Raw genomic sequence first — 18386 nt, forward strand, 5'->3', positions numbered from 1 at the left:
GACCACGCGCGACGTTGCCACGGCAACGTTGACAACAGAGAGAGAGAGAGAGGCCGGTGCCATGGACGAGGAGGCGACCCCGGCTCCCAGGGCCCGCCGCGTCTTCATCAACCGCATCGACTCGTTCCTGGGTAGAAGCCTCGCGCGGGTGAGTGGGGTGGGTGAGTTTGGTGTGTTGCACGAGTGAGCGGGTGGACGAATTGACTGGATCAACATTTCGGTGGAATTTTGCAATTGTCTGGGCGAGTGTTTTTGGTGAGTTGCCTGGTTGAATGGGTCAGTGTTTTTGGTGAGTTGCCTGGTTGAATGGGTCAGTGTTTTTGGTGAGTTGCCTGGTTGAATGGGTCAGTGTTTTTGGTGAGTTGCCTGGTTGAATGGGTCAGTGTTTTGGTGAGTTTCCTGGGTGAGTGGTGAGTGGGTTGAAACGAGTTGCCTTGGGTCAGTGTTTTGGTGAGTTTCCTGGGTGAGTGGTGAGTTGTCCTGGGTGTGTGGTCCAATGAGTGGGTTGAATGAGTTGTCTGGGTCAGTGTTTTGGTGCGTTGCCTTGATAAGTGGTTATGAGTGAGCGAGTGGATTGGCTGAATGGTTGAGTGAGCGACCTGAGTTTGTTGGGAGTGAGTTGCGCGCAGCCTTCAAGACACCAACCCTATAAATTTAATTCTAGATTTGAAGCTTTCGTGACTGCAAGGATCCATACTCTTTGGTTCTATTAGGTAAAGTCACGTAGGTAAAAATAAAATAACAAAAATCACGACGTTTCGGCCACAACACAAGTGGCCTTCATCAGGTGAAGGAACCGGACTGTCCAGAGGGCAGCGTTGGAGTGAAGACAGCCAAGCCCGGGCTTCACCTGATGAAGGCCACTTGTGTTGTGGCCGAAACGTCGTGATTTTTGTTATTTTATTTTTACCTACGTGACTTTACCTATAAATTTAATTCTTACATGGGTACAAGTTGTGGGCAGCAGAGGGCAGTGTAGTAAAAACACATTGCTGCACCACGTCTATGCTCCCCGCCTTCACTCACCCGCATTGACCAGCGCGGTGAAGTATGGTCAAGCCAACCCCAATGACAGACAAGGCATGCTTGAGGCCTGGACACCAGCGGTGGATTGATACAGGGGGCTCTACGGGATTGAGCAGAAATCGGTACCACTCGTATCAGCTTCTCAAAATGGACAAATAAAAGTTAATTTGGTGATAACCCACTAATTTCAAAGGAAAGTTCACGTAACTTGTATTGGATATAGAGGGACGTTTGCGCCACTTAACGTTTGTCACTTAAGGTGGTACCAACAAGTAAAATATTCGGTCTGGGCTCATGGAATAACGAGAAAATGATGCATGTGAAGATGCATCGATTTACCAATTCAAGTACATTCTCCCCCTGACAAATACATGCGCATATCAATGAATTCATGAGTAAGAGCAATTATGGCAGATGTTACGCGAATGAACATGCAGACAAAAATAACAAATGAGACAGAAAATACAAAGACGCGGGCAGAACGTTCCAGACGGGTTCCGTTAAAAAGGAGACTACAAATATTGTAAGCAGTTGCAGTAACAAGGGGCAGTACAAACCATTTACATGGCGTTTTCGAGACAGAACAAAGTATGTATTACAAACGTGACATGACCCTGAATGGTGTCAATTCATCATTTCGCTGGGGGTGGGTTGATTCATTATGTGGCTCGTGACAGCCATGTGTTTGCATTAGGACTTAATGACTGATGAATGGATTATTTAAATGAATGCTTGCATGCGCGAATGGATGGATGACTTAATAACTTAGAGGCCCTCGTTTTAGATGATGCTCAGTTTCTCCTAAAATTGCATCCATAAATACAGCAAGGACATGCAGTCTGGGATTCATTACCTCCATCGCCCGTGCAAAGGGAAGACGTCTGTCTACAAGTCGCATGGGCGTGAGCGTTTCCACCACAATGAGCCGCGGTACATGGCAGGGTCATAGATGACTCAAGTGTGTTCAAAAGCGTAGAGTTGCACCAACGTTAATAAGGGACACAGCAATAACCCCCCCCCCCCCTCCCCCAAAGGAGAACACGCCAGCAAACGTAGATTTCCTCTTGTGTCGTGCTGTGCAGCTGTATAGTTGTGATGCACAATACCCGGCCTTAGAGCTCAAACGTAGCTCCTGGGATATTAGCAGTGAAACCAATGCTCCCGAGACTGTGAATTCTCACTGTAAAAAGCGAGGCACAATTCATCAACTTCAGCGTCCCATGGAGGTGTCATGGAAACGTAGATACATGTTAGACTTGTGCCACGAGTCGCCGAAAACTGGAGCCTACAATTAGTCGGGGGGCTCAGTGGAAAGGGCACTTGCCAAACGTGCAAAGATGATAATAAGAATATCAATGACCTTTGTTTTACCCAGGAAAGCCTTGCTGATTCTCAAGACGTATTTGCAGAAGGTTCCTGCATTGGGATGTTTCTCACTTAAGTTCTCTATTTATGGGCAGATCTATGGTTCAAGCTCTTTCCAGCCCATCCGATCCCATTCACCCTCTTCACTCTCCCCAGAAGGGTTCTTGAGTAGTAACTAGAGCGGGCCACTTCAGGTGGGTTACCGCTTGTCTTTTAAACCATCACCGGATGCAGTTTAACATTATAGCAAGGACATTTGGGATGTTCAGCTGATTCCATTAACAAGTGTTTGCCTTCATTGGAGGAAATCAGAGTACTCAGATAAAACCCATGGTAGCATTGGTGTAACAGTGCAAGCTCTGCAAATATGTATTTAAGAATCTCTTACTGTTCTGCCATCTCTTATATGTATGTATTTTGAACTTCTTTCACACCATATATAGTCAATCTCATACTCACAGGCAATCTCCCATCCAAGCAGTATTCACGGTCATTGCTGCTTAGCTTCTGAGATCTAATGAGGACGGACACATTCAGCACAATTTGGACGCAGGTAACAAGATATCACTGGTGGAATATACGAATGTGAAACTTAGGTTTACATGCTTGTGAAATGAGCCAATGACAATGGCACCAATGAAGTCAGGCACATTTGGGGTGATTCGCACATAAGCGACCATTATAGACATTGAGTAATGGAGTAATTTGAGAGGTTGGGGCAGAGTGAGAGGCCAGGCAAGAAATATTGTGATCTGTCCCTAAAGATATTTTTCAAAAAGATGTAACGGAGCACTTTCAAGAAATTTTGACAAATTACAAGCCCTCAATGTTACTTTGCGAAAACCGTAATAGTGGAAAACAGGTTTTATTAATGTCTTGTAAAAGAGACCAAATCTAGAAGTTGAATGAAATTGAACACTGTCCTGTGAGATGATGCAAACCAAGGGAGGACTGGGAGGTAGAGTTAAGGCTGCCACATGTGTATAGGATAATTATATTAAAGGCTGGGATGCATACTGTGGATAATACTTAATGCTTGGCAGTGGATTACAATGGGCCTATGGGATTCTATATATTAGCCGGGCATGTTTCCCAAAACAGCCCTCGTAGGAGGTATTTTGTTTCTTGTTAAGCGTTGCATCAAGTGGGAATATTAATAATACATTTATTTTTGACCAGATGCTCCATTGTGTGTGGATTGTGCGAGAAAAGGTGTGTGTGTGTGCATGACCAAAACATTGGCACTCATTGTCCATTTTTGCTCATAGCATTTGTCGGGCTGTGTGGTCGGAGCATCCTTGGAAAGCATGGAAGGGATGGAAGAGGAGGATGAAGAAGAGGAGGCGCATGATGAGATGGATGGGGAAGGATCTGGACAGGGCCCATCAAAGGCAGCTCGTGTAAAGATGACTTACCAGGTTGTGGGCACCCTTAGACAACCAGAAAGCCCGGAACCTGATTTTGTGCAGCAAATCGTGAAGGTATTCGCAGCAGTCAAGAATCCAGCCAAATGCACAATTTACCACCTTGGACACAAGTGATAAAATCCATCCATTCTGTAGGGGAAGTGCTCTTTTCAATAACGTCTAGTAACCCAGAAGAATTTGTGTAGCAAATCTGGCTCTGCTGATGAGACCCAGAAAGGCAAACCAATCCCAGAGGTTTGCCTGCTTAAACCAAATGTTCCTCGATAACATTGGTTCAAAAGCCTTATTGGCTGATGGACTGAAGATTTATTATACTTTAGTAATGTAACATACTCTCATATGTTTACTAACATTGGATTATTTTGTAGAAAAATAACAAAAACGCCAAATATACTGCTGGCAAACAGACATCTAAATTGCAGGTGAAGGATGACACTTCACAAGGTTAGTACATGAAAAGTCAGAAACCAATAAGCCTAGTCCGTGTATAAGAATAACAAATAGTACCCCTTTTATGCACGTGATTTATTATTTGGATAGACAGATCGAAGTATTTGTATTAATTTTTTCTGTTCATTTGAATTTTCCGTTTATACTTTTCACAGCCTTCGTCACGCGAAGACCTGCTTTACCACCTGATGGAGTGTGACATCATTGTTTATAACATCACGGAGGATGCCGATCAGACAGAGGAAGCGTCCTGGGCGGTCACTGGTCAGAACTGCCACAATTGGATTTACCGCTGGGCCATAAGCAGATGTTATCGCTCAAAATATGGGAAAAAACATTGGCTTTTAAGTTTGCGTTAACGTTTTTTTTAAAATGTTGTTTCACAGAGATTCATGAGAAGTTGAAAAGCTTTGAAAATCCCAAGGTGTTTGTTCTGTTGTCGACAATAATGACATGGGCACGCACCAGGCCTCTGGACCCTGTGAGTGCAAAATACTGATTGTCATTTATTTACTCAGGAAAATCTCAGTCTCTTTCAGAAGAGTTTTGAATTGGTATAATTTTGAATCCTATGAATGCGTATTTGGCATTTTGTAGAACACCAGGGTACCTGGAAAAAAACCCCATACATATGTATGTATGTATGTTGAACTTCTTTCGCACCGTATATAGCCAATCATGCTGATCGTAGGTACGGGGGGAAATAAAACAAACTAAACACAAAGAGCAGTTCTAAATTCATTAGTTTTCAGTCAATCTAGAATGAGTTTTTCAATTCATACGAGGGAATAACACACAAAGCGCCAGAAAGATAGAGACTCAATTTTTTGCTGCACTGCTATCTCATGGTTACTTTGCACCCCAAGCATACAACACCTAAAATATTCGCAGGCAGTCTCCCATAAAAGTACTTAATCTGTATCAATCTCGCGTAGTGTCTGCGATCTGAACAAATCGCGTGTATTCAGGGTGAATGGTTCGTAGGCAAATGGACAACACTTGTACACACGTACACTACAGTGTTATCTGTCTTGGTCCCAGGATGATCCAGAGCTGGACTTCACGGAGGAAGATTACCGGAGGAGGAAGCCCCATCCCAACTTTACACAGGAGATAGATGTAGAGAGACTTGTCATCAAGCTGGGAAAAACGGTTAGTGCTGCATAACATGAGTACAGTATTGAATACATGGTGTGAAACAAAACAACAGATTCATAAACAAAATATTTACCATTTCAGCGTGTGATTCTGCTTTCCAGAATAAAACCACGTTCTCCACCTTTGTGCTGGCATGTGGCCTCATGTATGGAATGGGAGAGAGTGTTTTTCATCACTTCTTCAAGGTAACTCTGTTTTGCTGATAACAGAAAATAACATAGACTGCCACGGTTGTGTAATGCGGCTCGTTTGTAAAGTGAGCCTTAACAGCACAGGCTTGTTGTTGGTTGCAGACAGCGTGGCTTGGAGAATTGTCTGCCCTGCCTATATACGGACCCGGAAGCAACATTGTCCCAACTATTCACGTTAAAGACGTAGCAGGGTAAGAGACGTTGTTTATTGCAGTACTGGATGCTGCCATGTTGAAATGGTTATCGTGCTGGACTTGCAATCCAGAGGCCGTCGGTTTGATCTCCTGGCGCGGCAGGTCAAACAATGGTGCAGTCTTCTTAAACCCCCCTGGCTGTATCCACGCAGCAGTGTATATGGGTAGGTTGCATGTGGTGGGATGAAGTGTGGGTACTCCAACCTTTTCCAAGATACCTAGTGTGGAAGAGTCAGAATATTTATTTATCCTGCAGGAATCTGATGAGCTACGAAGCTCTTTTTCATAGATGTCCAGTAGTCACAGATGTCCAGTCGAGCAGGCCAACAAACCCTCGAGAGTGGCTGTCTAGAACTCCCTCTCGTGGAAGCCCTTCTGCCAGCAGTAGCGTGAGCAAACAATTGCAGTGCTGCATATTTTCCTTTCATACTAAATTGCAGGCAATTATTTACCTATCAAATCATCGATTCATATTGATTATTGCGCGAGTGATACATGCATTGAATTGTGCGTGTGGGAAGCCATTAATTATAATTCACGCAAATGAAGTGAACAAAACTGTACAAATTAGATGAAAATAAATAAACGCTCAACAAAGGCAAACATTCAATTGTTTTGCAATGCCACCATAATGTCTGGCAATACTAGTCCACCTTTGTTAGACTTGGGCTCCAACTATATGTACAAATGCACCAGTTCACCAGGAATGCACCGATAAAGTATTTTTGTTATATATATCTCTCAGGCTAAGTATGGTTGAGCCTGGATAGTATTTGCATCAGCAACTACCGGGCATAAAAAGCTGCTGTAGGCTTTCGTACAGCTGCATCATCAGCAGAGGGCAGTGCAGCAAAATCTATTGTTGTACTGTACTACGTTCCGGCATCTATGCTCCTCGCCTTCATCAACCCGCCCTGACCAGCACGGTGAAGTATGGTCAGAAAATCCACATGACTCGCGCAGCAGTGGGGAAGCATTCATCCAGCAGTGGATTAACAAATGGGCTGTACATGAAGAGAATATGCTCACGCATTCATGGTGAATTGCTCATAACATTTCAATATTTCTGTCTCTTTCAAACAGTGTGGTGCAGAATATATTGGACAGAAAACCAAAGGTGCACTACTTGCTTGCTACAGACAGCTCAAAGCACACACTGGAGGAGCTAGTCAAGGTATTTGCTTGACATTAAGGGTTGTATTTTGTAAAACATAGGGTATTTAATCCATGTTCTCTTACCTTTTAATTTGATTATGCTATTAGTTTATTTTTTTAAATCTTGCAATCCTTATTCTTGTTATGTAACCAATGTCACTCTTGCGAACTAGACCATGTTCGTGTATTTGTCTTAACGAGTTGTTTCCACGTCTTGCTGAATTAAATATTGAATTGGATTTCATAGACTGTAGTTTATGAACTCATGCATGACAGTACAGCACCCATGGGATTGGCAGCCACATTCTTACAGCGGTCAGTCAGTTCCAGAACTTCGTTCGCCCAGCACCAGTGTGTTCGTGGATTCGGCGAACAACTCTCATCGGGATTTATGGAAGGTTCAGTGTGTGATGTGTCACGTGGTGTGTGTTTTGTAAAAAGTCTCTTCTGGAGGTGGCAGCAATGGGGCTGTTCCCTCGTCAGCACAGGATTAATACAAAGTTGTTTAATTGACTTCTGTGAATGCCTTTGCCCTAGTTTGTGTATAATGAATGCTGTCTTGTTACGTTATTGGCTTGTTAACGTGTTAGGGTATTGTTTTTTATGCTTTATAATTTAAGTTTAAAGAGGTAATGCACGAGCTCTATCCATGTCTATTGCGGGGAGAAAGCAGTGTCACGATTACTCTCGTTAAGATAATCCAATATATAAAATAATTTGTAAAAATTGTGTTGCTATTAGGGACATAACCTATAATGAAACTGGCTACATTTATCAAAGAGTTGCCCAAAACACGGTGATAAAAAAAAAACTGCTAAAAACGAGGTGATGACATTCGAGGCCATGCGCGCGCCTTGCCTCTCCATGACATCATTACGTGTGATGTCATCCAATTGTGCGGCTCAAAAAGTAACGTTATCATTGTTAATTAAACGCTTCCAAAGAGAAACGCGTGTTGGAAAAGCGGTATAGAATCCACGCGAGCGAATGCATGTTCATCCATATTCATACATGTTGGGGTTGATAATAACCTAAGGGTCACATGCACTCTCAAATTCGCATTGCTGCAGAAAATGGGGCTATTTTACGAGTATCATGTTTGACATGTTTACGTGAAAGAACTGTTGATATAATAATTGACTTTCACTCCAATCCAAGTAAAAATTTCCGTAACTAAAATTTGTTATGAACTTTGCATTTTACAGGCCATCAGCAAACACTTGGGACCGGGTAAAACCATTAAAGTGCCCAAGGAAGAAGCACTCCTGTTAAGAGACCTCATGGTAATGTCATCTCTGTCTTGCATACCGCTCCTGGGATGACACAGCTGTATATAATAAGCAGTTGATCAGTGTATATGTGTGGGTTCAGAGAAATAACTCTTCCTCGACCTTTGCAATCATTTCAATTATTTAGGAGTCATTTAAAAGCTAATATAAACAATGTACAGATTACGAGAGAGAAAAAATACTTTTAAACCTATAATTTGGCTTAACAGCTGCGGTGCTGGTTATCCAATCTATCATTTTAAATATCGCGGAACGTTACGTGCACCTCTTTTTAAAAGAAATCATGAAGAGGTCTGCGTATCGGGGTAGCAGGGGTCTGTGAATCTCAGCGGGCTTCCAACTGCATTGCATAAACTAGTGAGTGGTCTACTTGAACGCGCCTCCCATGCGTGGAAGACTGAGCGACTCCCTCTTGTGCCGTGGCAGCAATCGGATTACGACCACCTGCTCGTGAATCTGCGATTCGATGCGCAGTTCTTGCGCGGGGGCATGAACATCCACTGGGTTGCTGAGGGTGGCCTGGTGGAGAACATCGCCACCATCGTCAGGGAGTACAAGGAGACACGAGGGCTGCTGGTAAGAACCTTTTTCTACCCTTGAGCGTGCTCGTGCGAACGCTCTGCACTCGTTTCGTGCGCTTGAAAGAATCCCACTGAATCGTTGCATTTTTCTCGAAAGTCGAATTACAGCTAACTGTTTCTTTCGAGCATTTTTTAAAATTTGGATGATGTTTAACCATCTTTGCAAGCACAATGTAAAATAATGAGCAAGAGTACTTGCCTAACCCATTTGGAGCAACTCGATCTATGGTTAATCTCAAGCGTTCGGGGGAAATGTGAACATCATATGCATGAATCAAATCATAGTTTCATTTATAAAAATAGATGGTTTAAGTTTGTTATAAGTGCGTTAAATAATGCGAGTAATAATCTATTTACTGTTTTGGGAATTATTTTGTTTGCTATCCATTTGTAAATGATCATACGAATAATTTCTAGAGTAATCAATTATTTGAATAATGAGATATCCAGGCTCCAAGTTGCACCTCTCGTCAAAACAACCCAGTGCATGCGCATCCCTCGCGGGTGTTGTTTGCGCTCACAGCCCATGCGTGGCTGCGTGCTTGGCCCGCCTGCCGTGGGGAAGACCTCCCTGGTGGAGAAACTCTGCAAGCACTACAGGCTGCACCACATTAAGGCCAAGGACGTCATAGATGAGGCCATCGAGAGGCTGGTGAGCAGCGTCGCGAGTGGTGCAGAGCTGGCTGTTGGAATTGTGATTTGCGTGGCTTTACCTGCGAAGCAGGACGCTGCCGTGATGTGCCGGTTAACACGCTCGACTCGGTGGGCACACTGACAATCCAGAGGTTGCCGGTTTGGTCTCCTAACGTGGCAGTTGAAGCAATGGCCAGGTTTCTCTCTTGTCTACCCAGTGGAAAAAATGGACACACCACAGTAAGTCGTTCAGCAAGTCACATGTGGTAGGGTAAGTAAGGTACTGTACTCCCACCTCTTCCAAAAGTTCTGGCCTGTGTAGGGGAGTAGGCCAAAGTACCCTCGAGAGGGGCACGCTAGAGCCCCATCTACTGGCGTGAGCCAGTGATTGCATTGCTAACGCGAGATACCCAGCAAGCTGACCCATTTATAAATCTGACAGGCAGCATGGTCAAGTAGAGCGTGGGGAGGCCCTCATCCAGCAGTGGATTCACAAATCGTGCTGTACATGTATGTGATCTTGCAGTGGGTCCCATGTTGGTGGTGGAGGGCACTCTGTCTGTAAAACACCAGGGCAACGCAGCAGCATTTGTATAACAGGCCTCACTCCAGGGTTTTCTGCATAAACAAATGCTGCTGGAAAACATTGCTCCATAAAGCCCAGAGGCTAATGGACTAAAATGTTATTTTAAATAATAAATTTCAGTTCAACGGACCCTTGTGTATTAAAAAAAAGTTTTACTGTCTTGGAGGATAATGGGAAACATTTAGAAATAATACATATACATATTCTTAGTTTTTTCGGTAAAGTCACGTTGAAGAGAAACAACAAAATATATATAAAACAATAAAAAATTCTCACGACGTTTCGACCATAACTCAAACGGTCATCATCAGGTGTGTCGGTTTGCATAAATTTATTTTGAAAACGGCATATTTATTTATTTATATATAAATAACGTTTGCGTCACGCGCAACGATTGGCTGTTTGCCAGGACTAGTCCATCTATTTTTTTTTTTAAAAGAGGAGGGGGGAGACGAAATTTGTTTTTTATGTATGCTGTCTGAAAGCCACTGTAAGCGTGAACAATCAATCAAGAACTGAAATGATTTATCAAATCTTTCCAATGATTGCTAAGATAGAATCCATCTTCTCGGTTGAAATTGTCTCTGTGTTTGTATATGTGGATAGCCTCATGAACGAATCTCTCATGGAAGCCAGATGGCTTACAAAGAACCTCCGTCTTGGAAAAGTCAATGGCATGTGAGCCTACTGAATTAGAACAATGATCTGCTACGGCCGAGGTGTTGGTCCTACCGTGTTTAAGGTCTGCTTTATGTTCACGAATGCGGTCCGAGATATGGCGTTTGGTTTCTCCAATGTAACTACTACCACAGAGGCAACTTAGTTTGTAGACACCAGGGTATTGTATGTCCGGAATCACATCTTTTACAGACGGAACCAGATCACGGATTTTATGTAATGTGTTGAAACGGACCTGGATCTTGTGTTTATTCAAGATTTTGGAGATCTTTTTTGTGATCCCAGCAATGTAGGGTAAAGTGATGGTTTTGAAAGGCTCCTCAAGAGGGTTCTTCTTCATGGTTTGAGTGATAGCTTTGCGGATTGTATAGTCGGAGTAAACCATTAGCCCTAAGAGCTTGGTGTACGTGCTTGAGTTCACTGCTTATGTGTTCCTGGTCGGATATGCATTGGGCTCTATGATACAGAGTCTTGATGAGATAATTCTTCTGTGATGGATGGTGGTGGGAATCCGGTTTCAGATAAGCATCCGTATGGGTAGCTTTCCTGTAGACAGAGTGGCTCATTGTGTCTACAAACTAAGTTGCCTCTGTGGTAGTAGTTACATTGGAGAAACCAAACGCCATATCTCGGACCGCATTCGTGAACATAAAGCAGACCTTAAACACGGTAGGACCAACACCTCGGCCGTAGCAGATCATTGTTCTAATTCAGTAGGCTCACATGCCATTGACTTTTCCAAGACGGAGGTTCTTTGTAAGCCATCTGGCTTCCATGAGAGATTCGTTCATGAGGCTATCCACATATACAAACACAGAGACAATTTCAACCGAGAAGATGGATTCTATCTTAGCAATCATTGGAAAGATTTGATAAATCATTTCAGTTCTTGATTGATTGTTCACGCTTACAGTGGCTTTCAGACAGCATACATAAAAACAAATTTCGTCTCCCCCCTCCTCTTTTAAAAAAAAAAATAGATGGACTAGTCCTGGCAAACAGCCAATCGTTGCGCGTGACGCAAACGTTATTTATATATAAATAAATAAATATGCCGTTTTCAAAATAAATTTATGCAAACCGACACACCTGATGATGACCGTTTGAGTTATGGTCGAAACGTCGTGAGAATTTTTTATTGTTTTATATATATTTTGTTGTTTCTCTTCAACGTGACTTTACCGAAAAAACTAAGAATATGAATTACTGCAGTCACGAAAGCTTTAAATCAAAATTTAATACATATACATTTTCAGTCTAATTGTCTTCTGTAAAAAAAATGTGGAGCAAGAATTGTTCAAGCAGGTAAACTCTGGACTGTTTTTGACCTGGGTCTCAACGGTGGCATTAGCCATGTTGAATACGGTAATTCTGCTACATTATTGTCAGGAGCGATCCATGTGCTTTTGAGCTCAACCGTTTATTTATCTTTCGATTTAAAGCTTTCGTGACTGCAGGGATTCATATTTCCCTTCTACGTGACTTTACCGAAAGAACCAAGAATACGTTTATTTATCGTTCATGGCCTTGCAAAAAATGCTTCTAATGCCTAGTTTCCACAAACAGCCAACTCGAGTCGATTTGAGGGCACTAGATTTGGCCAGAACTCGAGTTGAAGGACAACTGTCGGTTAAAAGTGTGGCGTTTTCCATTATTCTCCGAGCTGCTCAATTTATCACGCTAGTTGGACAGGCCTTTCCCAGAAATACTTCCAAGTAAGATTTTCTCAGAAATGTTTGTGAATTAAAGGTCAGGACCACGTTGTTGGCAGAGTTAAACGTTGAACTAAATGTAAAATTAAATGTTCATATTGTCCCACAATGTTTTTGAATGTTCCGTGTTTGGTGATGTATTTCCGCTTGGCCTGGATCTGATATAGGAATTTCATGTCAGCCTGCGAAGCGAAATTAACCCAGATATCTCTGCCTCGAGCTCGAATTCGCCGCCAACTCGTTGACTAAAAATATATAAACGTGGTAGTCGGAGAGCAATTCGCGTTTATACTCGAGCTCTTTGGCTCGTGGAAATGAGGCTATAGTGAATGTTTCAGTGGGTAGAATGTGTCAGTGATGCTGTAAAACGGGGCGCCACGGTGGCGAGAAGTTAACTACCTTGCCTGGTATAAAGAATGTTGTGGGTTCGATCCTGACACCTGTATATTTGGAGTTTGCATGTTCTCCCCGTGGGTTGCATGGATTTGTCTCCGGGTCCTCCGGCTTCCCCCTCCCCCAACATTTAGAAAGATGCGTTTAGAGCAGTGGTTCTTAACCTTGTTGGAGGTACCGAACCCCACCAGTTTCATATGCGCATTCACCGAACCCCTCTTTAGTGAAAAATAAAATGTGGTTTTTTTCAAATTCAAGACATAGATATGTTTTTTACTGGTACACAAAATGAGCCGTGCATGAACATTACCTTGTTCAAAGAATAAAACCAACACAATGCATAAACTCACAACAAATTACATACCTGGAAATCAATGTGACTTCTGCTGTTGCCTTTGAGAGATCAGTTCAGATATGCGTGGCTTCACCTTGGCAAGTGCCACTCTCATGTCATTTTCACAGCAAAGTCTGTTCCTTTTCTTCGTTTTTATGTCCAGCATCCTCGAAAAGGATTGCTCACAAAGATATGTTGTAACAAATGGTATAAAAAAATCCAGGGCTTTCTTAGCAATAACTGGATACTTGTTCATTTGTCGACACCAAAACGTTGAGAGCGTTGTTGTTCTGAAGAGTTGCTGTTGAACCTGGCTCTGCTGAATTTCAATGATTTCGTCGAGGAATTCATCATTGACATCTGCTGTTTCAACAGCAAACGTGAACGGCTGTCTCACCCATGCTGGATATGACTCTCTTGTAGGGAAATATCCGTCGAGAGACTTTGCAAGCTCATCTAAGTGCGTGGCAATTGTTTGCTTCAGTTCCGTGGATACAGAAATATCTCCGATTCCAGACACATCTTCGATCTTACTTGCACAGTCGTCCAGAAGCGGGAAGTTTGCGAAGTTATTGTTCTCTGTTCGTCGTTTCCATAACGGTAGCTTTTTTTGAAAAGCCTTCAGGTGTTCTTCCGCTTCCATGATATTGACTCCACCACCCTGCATCTGCTGATTGAGATGATTGAGAGCTGCGAATATATCAGCCATGTACGCTAAAATGAGAATGAACTCAGGATTTTTGAAGCAATCTGCATGGCAGTGTTGGTGCTCTTGCAAAAACAGGGCTAATTCCACACGCATGGCAAAAACACGATTCAGCACCTGTCCCCGGGATAACCACCGAATATTAGAATGGAGCAGAAGTACCTCAAATTCAGAGCCCATTTCTTTACACAGCTCACTGAAGATGCGGTGCCTCAGAGCACTTTTTCGCACATAGTTCACACATTCCACCACAGTTTTTAATACTTCTGCCATTTTTGGAGGTAAGGTTTTTGTTGCCAACGCATGCCTGTGCAGAATACAATGCGTCACAATGATGTGTGGTGCATCGGCCTTTACTAGCGCACCAAAACCAGACTTTCTTCCCAGCATGACTGGAGCTCCGTCCGTACAAACTGCAGAAACCATATCCCATGAAAGATTGTTGTCTCTGAAGAAGTCATCCACAAGCTTCTTCACATCGGCTGCCTTCGTTGTTGTTGTAAGAGGCTTACAAAATAAAAAAACTCTTCTTTTATCATGTCGTCTTTCACATAGCGTACAAAAACAGCAAGCTGGCTTAGATCAGAAACGTCTGTGGTTTCGTCGAGTTGAAGGCTGAATTTTGCCGGGCTTGAAATCAGATCCGCGACTACTTGAGCCAAGATGTCTTTACTCATGTCTTCTATTCTGTCACTGACGGTGTCATTTGAAAGGGGAATTTGGGATAATTTACCTTCGGCCGCTGTTCCGAGTATCAGATTCGCCATCTTTAATGCAGCTGGTTTCACAAGTGTTTCACCAATGGTGTGTGGCTTGCCCTGCTTTGCGATCAGGTAAGCAACTTCGTACGATGCTGTCAGGATCGGTTTGTTAACAGGTACAAATCCAAGAGCAGGCAGAGTGGCCCTTTCATCGAATCTGGCTCTCTTCACCCTGAATTCAGCAAGTGTTGTGTTCTTGTATTCCCCGTCTCCATGCAGCTTCAAGAAGTGTTCCTTTAGTTTTGCCGGTGCAAGACTAGAGTTGCTCAACTTGGCGTTGCAAATCATGCAGATAGGACGCTCACTCCCATCACGTTCCGTGATACATGAGAATCCATGTTGTACATATTCGTCCGACCACTTTCTTCTTTTGCCCGACATAGTTAGTATGGATAAAATATTAAAGAAATCACACGACGTACGACAACAACAGTCACACGTTGACTACTGAGTACGCACTAAATTCCCCGCAGCGCTGATTGGCCAAGCAGTGTAGCATGATCATCTGCAGCCAGTGATGGCCAAGCGGGCCGTGTGTGTCATCACAAATTTACACAATAATTCAAGTGTGTCCGGACCTCCGTGGCGGGGGCTCTGCCGAACCCCTGAGATCGACTCACCGAACCCCTGGGGTTCGATCGAACCCAGGTTAAGAACCACTGGTTTAGAGTATTTGGCTGCTGTAAATTTTCACGCGATAAGCCGCTTCATTGAGCTATGATTTGAGGCCAGGTCGCTTCTGAAGAAGATCTCTCTAGCTCAGTGGAACTTTCCTGGTTAAATACAATTGTTTAAGTTTACATGCAGGGATACTTCACTCTGGTTACAGGAGAGGATAGCAGCTCGGGCACAGAAGGAGGGTGAAGAGGAGGAACACAGAGAGACGGGGGAGGAGGAGGACGAAGGAGGAGAAGCAGAGGAAGAGGGGGAATCAGCTCAGGATGCTCAGGAGCTGCTGGAAGCTGTGAAGGAAAGCTTGGAACAAAACAATGGTAAAAATGTATACATGTTATACAGGGTTTGTGGAGCATTCAAAGATGTATCCTGTTACAGACAATCATAAACACATTTTTTTTGCAGTTCTCATATTATACATTCACATATATGCAAAACAATACCATGGTAAGGGAAATACAAAAACGTAATGTAAACATTACCACAGCACTGAAATGGGCGTTTTTATGTAAATCATCGACTTCCCGTTTAAAAGCCCAAATGATGCTTATATTAAATTCTGTCAGTGTCAGATTATTTTTTTTCCCGTGTTGTAATTCCTGTTCTGCGGAATTTACCAGATGAGCAGTTGAGGGTTGGCTCGACCCTCCTTCCTCAGTTAATAAAATCAGGAGTGATTTGTGGTGTGTCAGCAGTGGTTACTCTTTGCATATCTGCCAGGCGAATGTGGAATTTATTTACCCCTGGCTCAGAACTCTAAACAGGCGACAAGCTTGTTAAATAGGGAAAATCTTTCGTCCAGGGTGGGTTGATCACACACATTTATAAACCTCCCAAACCCACTTGGGTTACTAGGTGGCCAGGAGATGTCAGTACAGCAAGTGGATTGAAATAATCTGTGCAGAGCTTTGAGTCGTATCTCCTTATATGTGTGGTGGGATTTCTCCGGGTTCTCTGGTTTCCTCCCACGTCAAGCCAAACACTCACTCATGACATTGGCCAAATATCCCAAGACATAGACCTCTCCTGAATAATGTGTTTGATCCCAATAGGTCGGCTTGAGGACACGTACCTCGTGAGGTTCTTCAAGGAGAAGCTGCGGTCCATGTCGTGCCAGAACCAAGGGTTCATTTTGGACGGTTTTCCCAAAACCTACGCCCAGGCCAAGGAGCTGTTCACTGGTACGGCGTTTTAATATCAGAACATCGAAATGGTTATATTCTTAGTTTTTTCGGTAAAGTCACGTTGAAGAGAAACAACAAAATAACAAAATATATATAAAACAATAAAAAATTCTCACGACGTTTCGACCATAACTCAAACGGTCATCATCAGGTGTGTCGGTTTGCATAAATTTATTTTGAAAACGGCATATTTATTTATTTATATATAAAAAATAACGTTTGCGTCACGCGCAACGATTGGCTGTTTGCCAGGACTAGTCCATCTATTTTTGAAAAGAGGAGGGGGGAGACGAAATTTGTTTTTATGTATGCTGTCTGAAAGGCACTGTAAGCGTGAACAATCAATCAAGAACTGAAATGATTTATCAAATCTTTCCAATGATTGCTAAGATAGAATCCATCTTCTCGGTTGAAATTGTCTCTGTGTTTGTATATGTGGATAGCCTCATGAACGAATCTCTCATGGAAGCCAGATGGCTTACAAAGAACCTCCGTCTTGGAAAAGTCAATGGCATGTGAGCCTACTGAATTAGAACAATGATCTGCTACGGCCGAGGTGTTGGTCCTACCGTGTTTAAGGTCTGCTTTATGTTCACGAATGCGGTCCGAGATATGGCGTTTGGTTTCTCCAATGTAACTACTACCACAGAGGCAACTTAGTTTGTAGACACCAGGGTATTGTATGTCCGGAATCACATCTTTTACAGACGGAACCAGATCACGGATTTTATGTAATGTGTTGAAACGGACCTGGATCTTGTGTTTATTCAAGATTTTGGAGATCTTTTTTGTGATCCCAGCAATGTAGGGTAAAGATCCAGGTCCGTTTCAACACATTACATAAAATCCGTGATCTGGTTCCGTCTGTAAAAGATGTGATTCCGGACATACAATACCCTGGTGTCTACAAACTAAGTTGCCTCTGTGGTAGTAGTTACATTGGAGAAACCAAACGCCATATCTCGGACCGCATTCGTGAACATAAAGCAGACCTTAAACACGGTAGGACCAACACCTCGGCCGTAGCAGATCATTGTTCTAATTCAGTAGGCTCACATGCCATTGACTTTTCCAAGACGGAGGTTCTTTGTAAGCCATCTGGCTTCCATGAGAGATTCGTTCATGAGGCTATCCACATATACAAACACAGAGACAATTTCAACCGAGAAGATGGATTCTATCTTAGCAATCATTGGAAAGATTTGATAAATCATTTCAGTTCTTGATTGATTGTTCACGCTTACAGTGCCTTTCAGACAGCATACATAAAAACAAATTTCGTCTCCCCCCTCCTCTTTTCAAAAAATAGATGGACTAGTCCTGGCAAACTGCCAATCGTTGCGCGTGACGCAAACGTTATTTTTTATATAAATAAATAAATAAATATGCCGTTTTCAAAATAAATTTATGCAAACCGACACACCTGATGATGACCGTTTGAGTTATGGTCGAAACGTCGTGAGAATTTTTTATTGTTTTATATATATTTTGTTATTTTGTTGTTTCTCTTCAACGTGACTTTACCGAAAAAACTAAGAATATGAATTACTGCAGTCACGAAAGCTTTAAATCAAAATCGAAAAGGTTGTGTTGGTGCAGGGCGCTGGCACAGTCTGCTGCCCCTTCCATCTGCTCTCCCATTTGTACCTTATCGTGCCACTTTTTTTTTCGCCTTTGCTTTGATGTTTTTTTTCTTCCCCCATTGTATATTTGACTTTGTGTGTTACCGTCACGATGTTGTCTTGCATAGCTCTTTTGATTTAGATTTTGTCGTGATTATTCATGGAGTATTGAAAATGTCACGCGTATAGCGCTGTGCGATCTTTCAATGAAAGGCGCAATATAAAAGCAAATGATATATTATTGTTACTGACGAGATGGGGCCATT

General features: G+C 42.8%; 1 protein-coding gene across 1 annotated transcript in view; it reads left to right on the forward strand.

The window, feature by feature from the left end:
* The window catches only part of AK7 (adenylate kinase 7), a 25679-nt gene continuing 7293 nt past the window's right edge, over positions 1-18386 (forward strand). Inside the window, exons 1-13 of the mRNA XM_032948580.2 lie at positions 1-148; positions 3660-3872; positions 4424-4532; positions 4655-4749; positions 5310-5420; positions 5528-5611; positions 5720-5808; positions 6895-6985; positions 8172-8249; positions 8682-8831; positions 9360-9488; positions 15469-15631; positions 16367-16495. Coding sequence (XP_032804471.1) covers positions 62-148; positions 3660-3872; positions 4424-4532; positions 4655-4749; positions 5310-5420; positions 5528-5611; positions 5720-5808; positions 6895-6985; positions 8172-8249; positions 8682-8831; positions 9360-9488; positions 15469-15631; positions 16367-16495 — 1528 coding nt within the window. The 5' untranslated portion in view covers positions 1-61. The remainder of the gene's footprint in view (positions 149-3659; positions 3873-4423; positions 4533-4654; positions 4750-5309; positions 5421-5527; positions 5612-5719; positions 5809-6894; positions 6986-8171; positions 8250-8681; positions 8832-9359; positions 9489-15468; positions 15632-16366; positions 16496-18386) is intronic.

This window comes from Petromyzon marinus, chromosome 6, assembly GCF_048934315.1.
Source record: "Petromyzon marinus isolate PM22_M1 ecotype Great Lakes invasive population chromosome 6, UKy_Petmar_22M1.pri1.0, whole genome shotgun sequence".
NCBI lineage: Eukaryota > Metazoa > Chordata > Hyperoartia > Petromyzontiformes > Petromyzontidae > Petromyzon > Petromyzon marinus.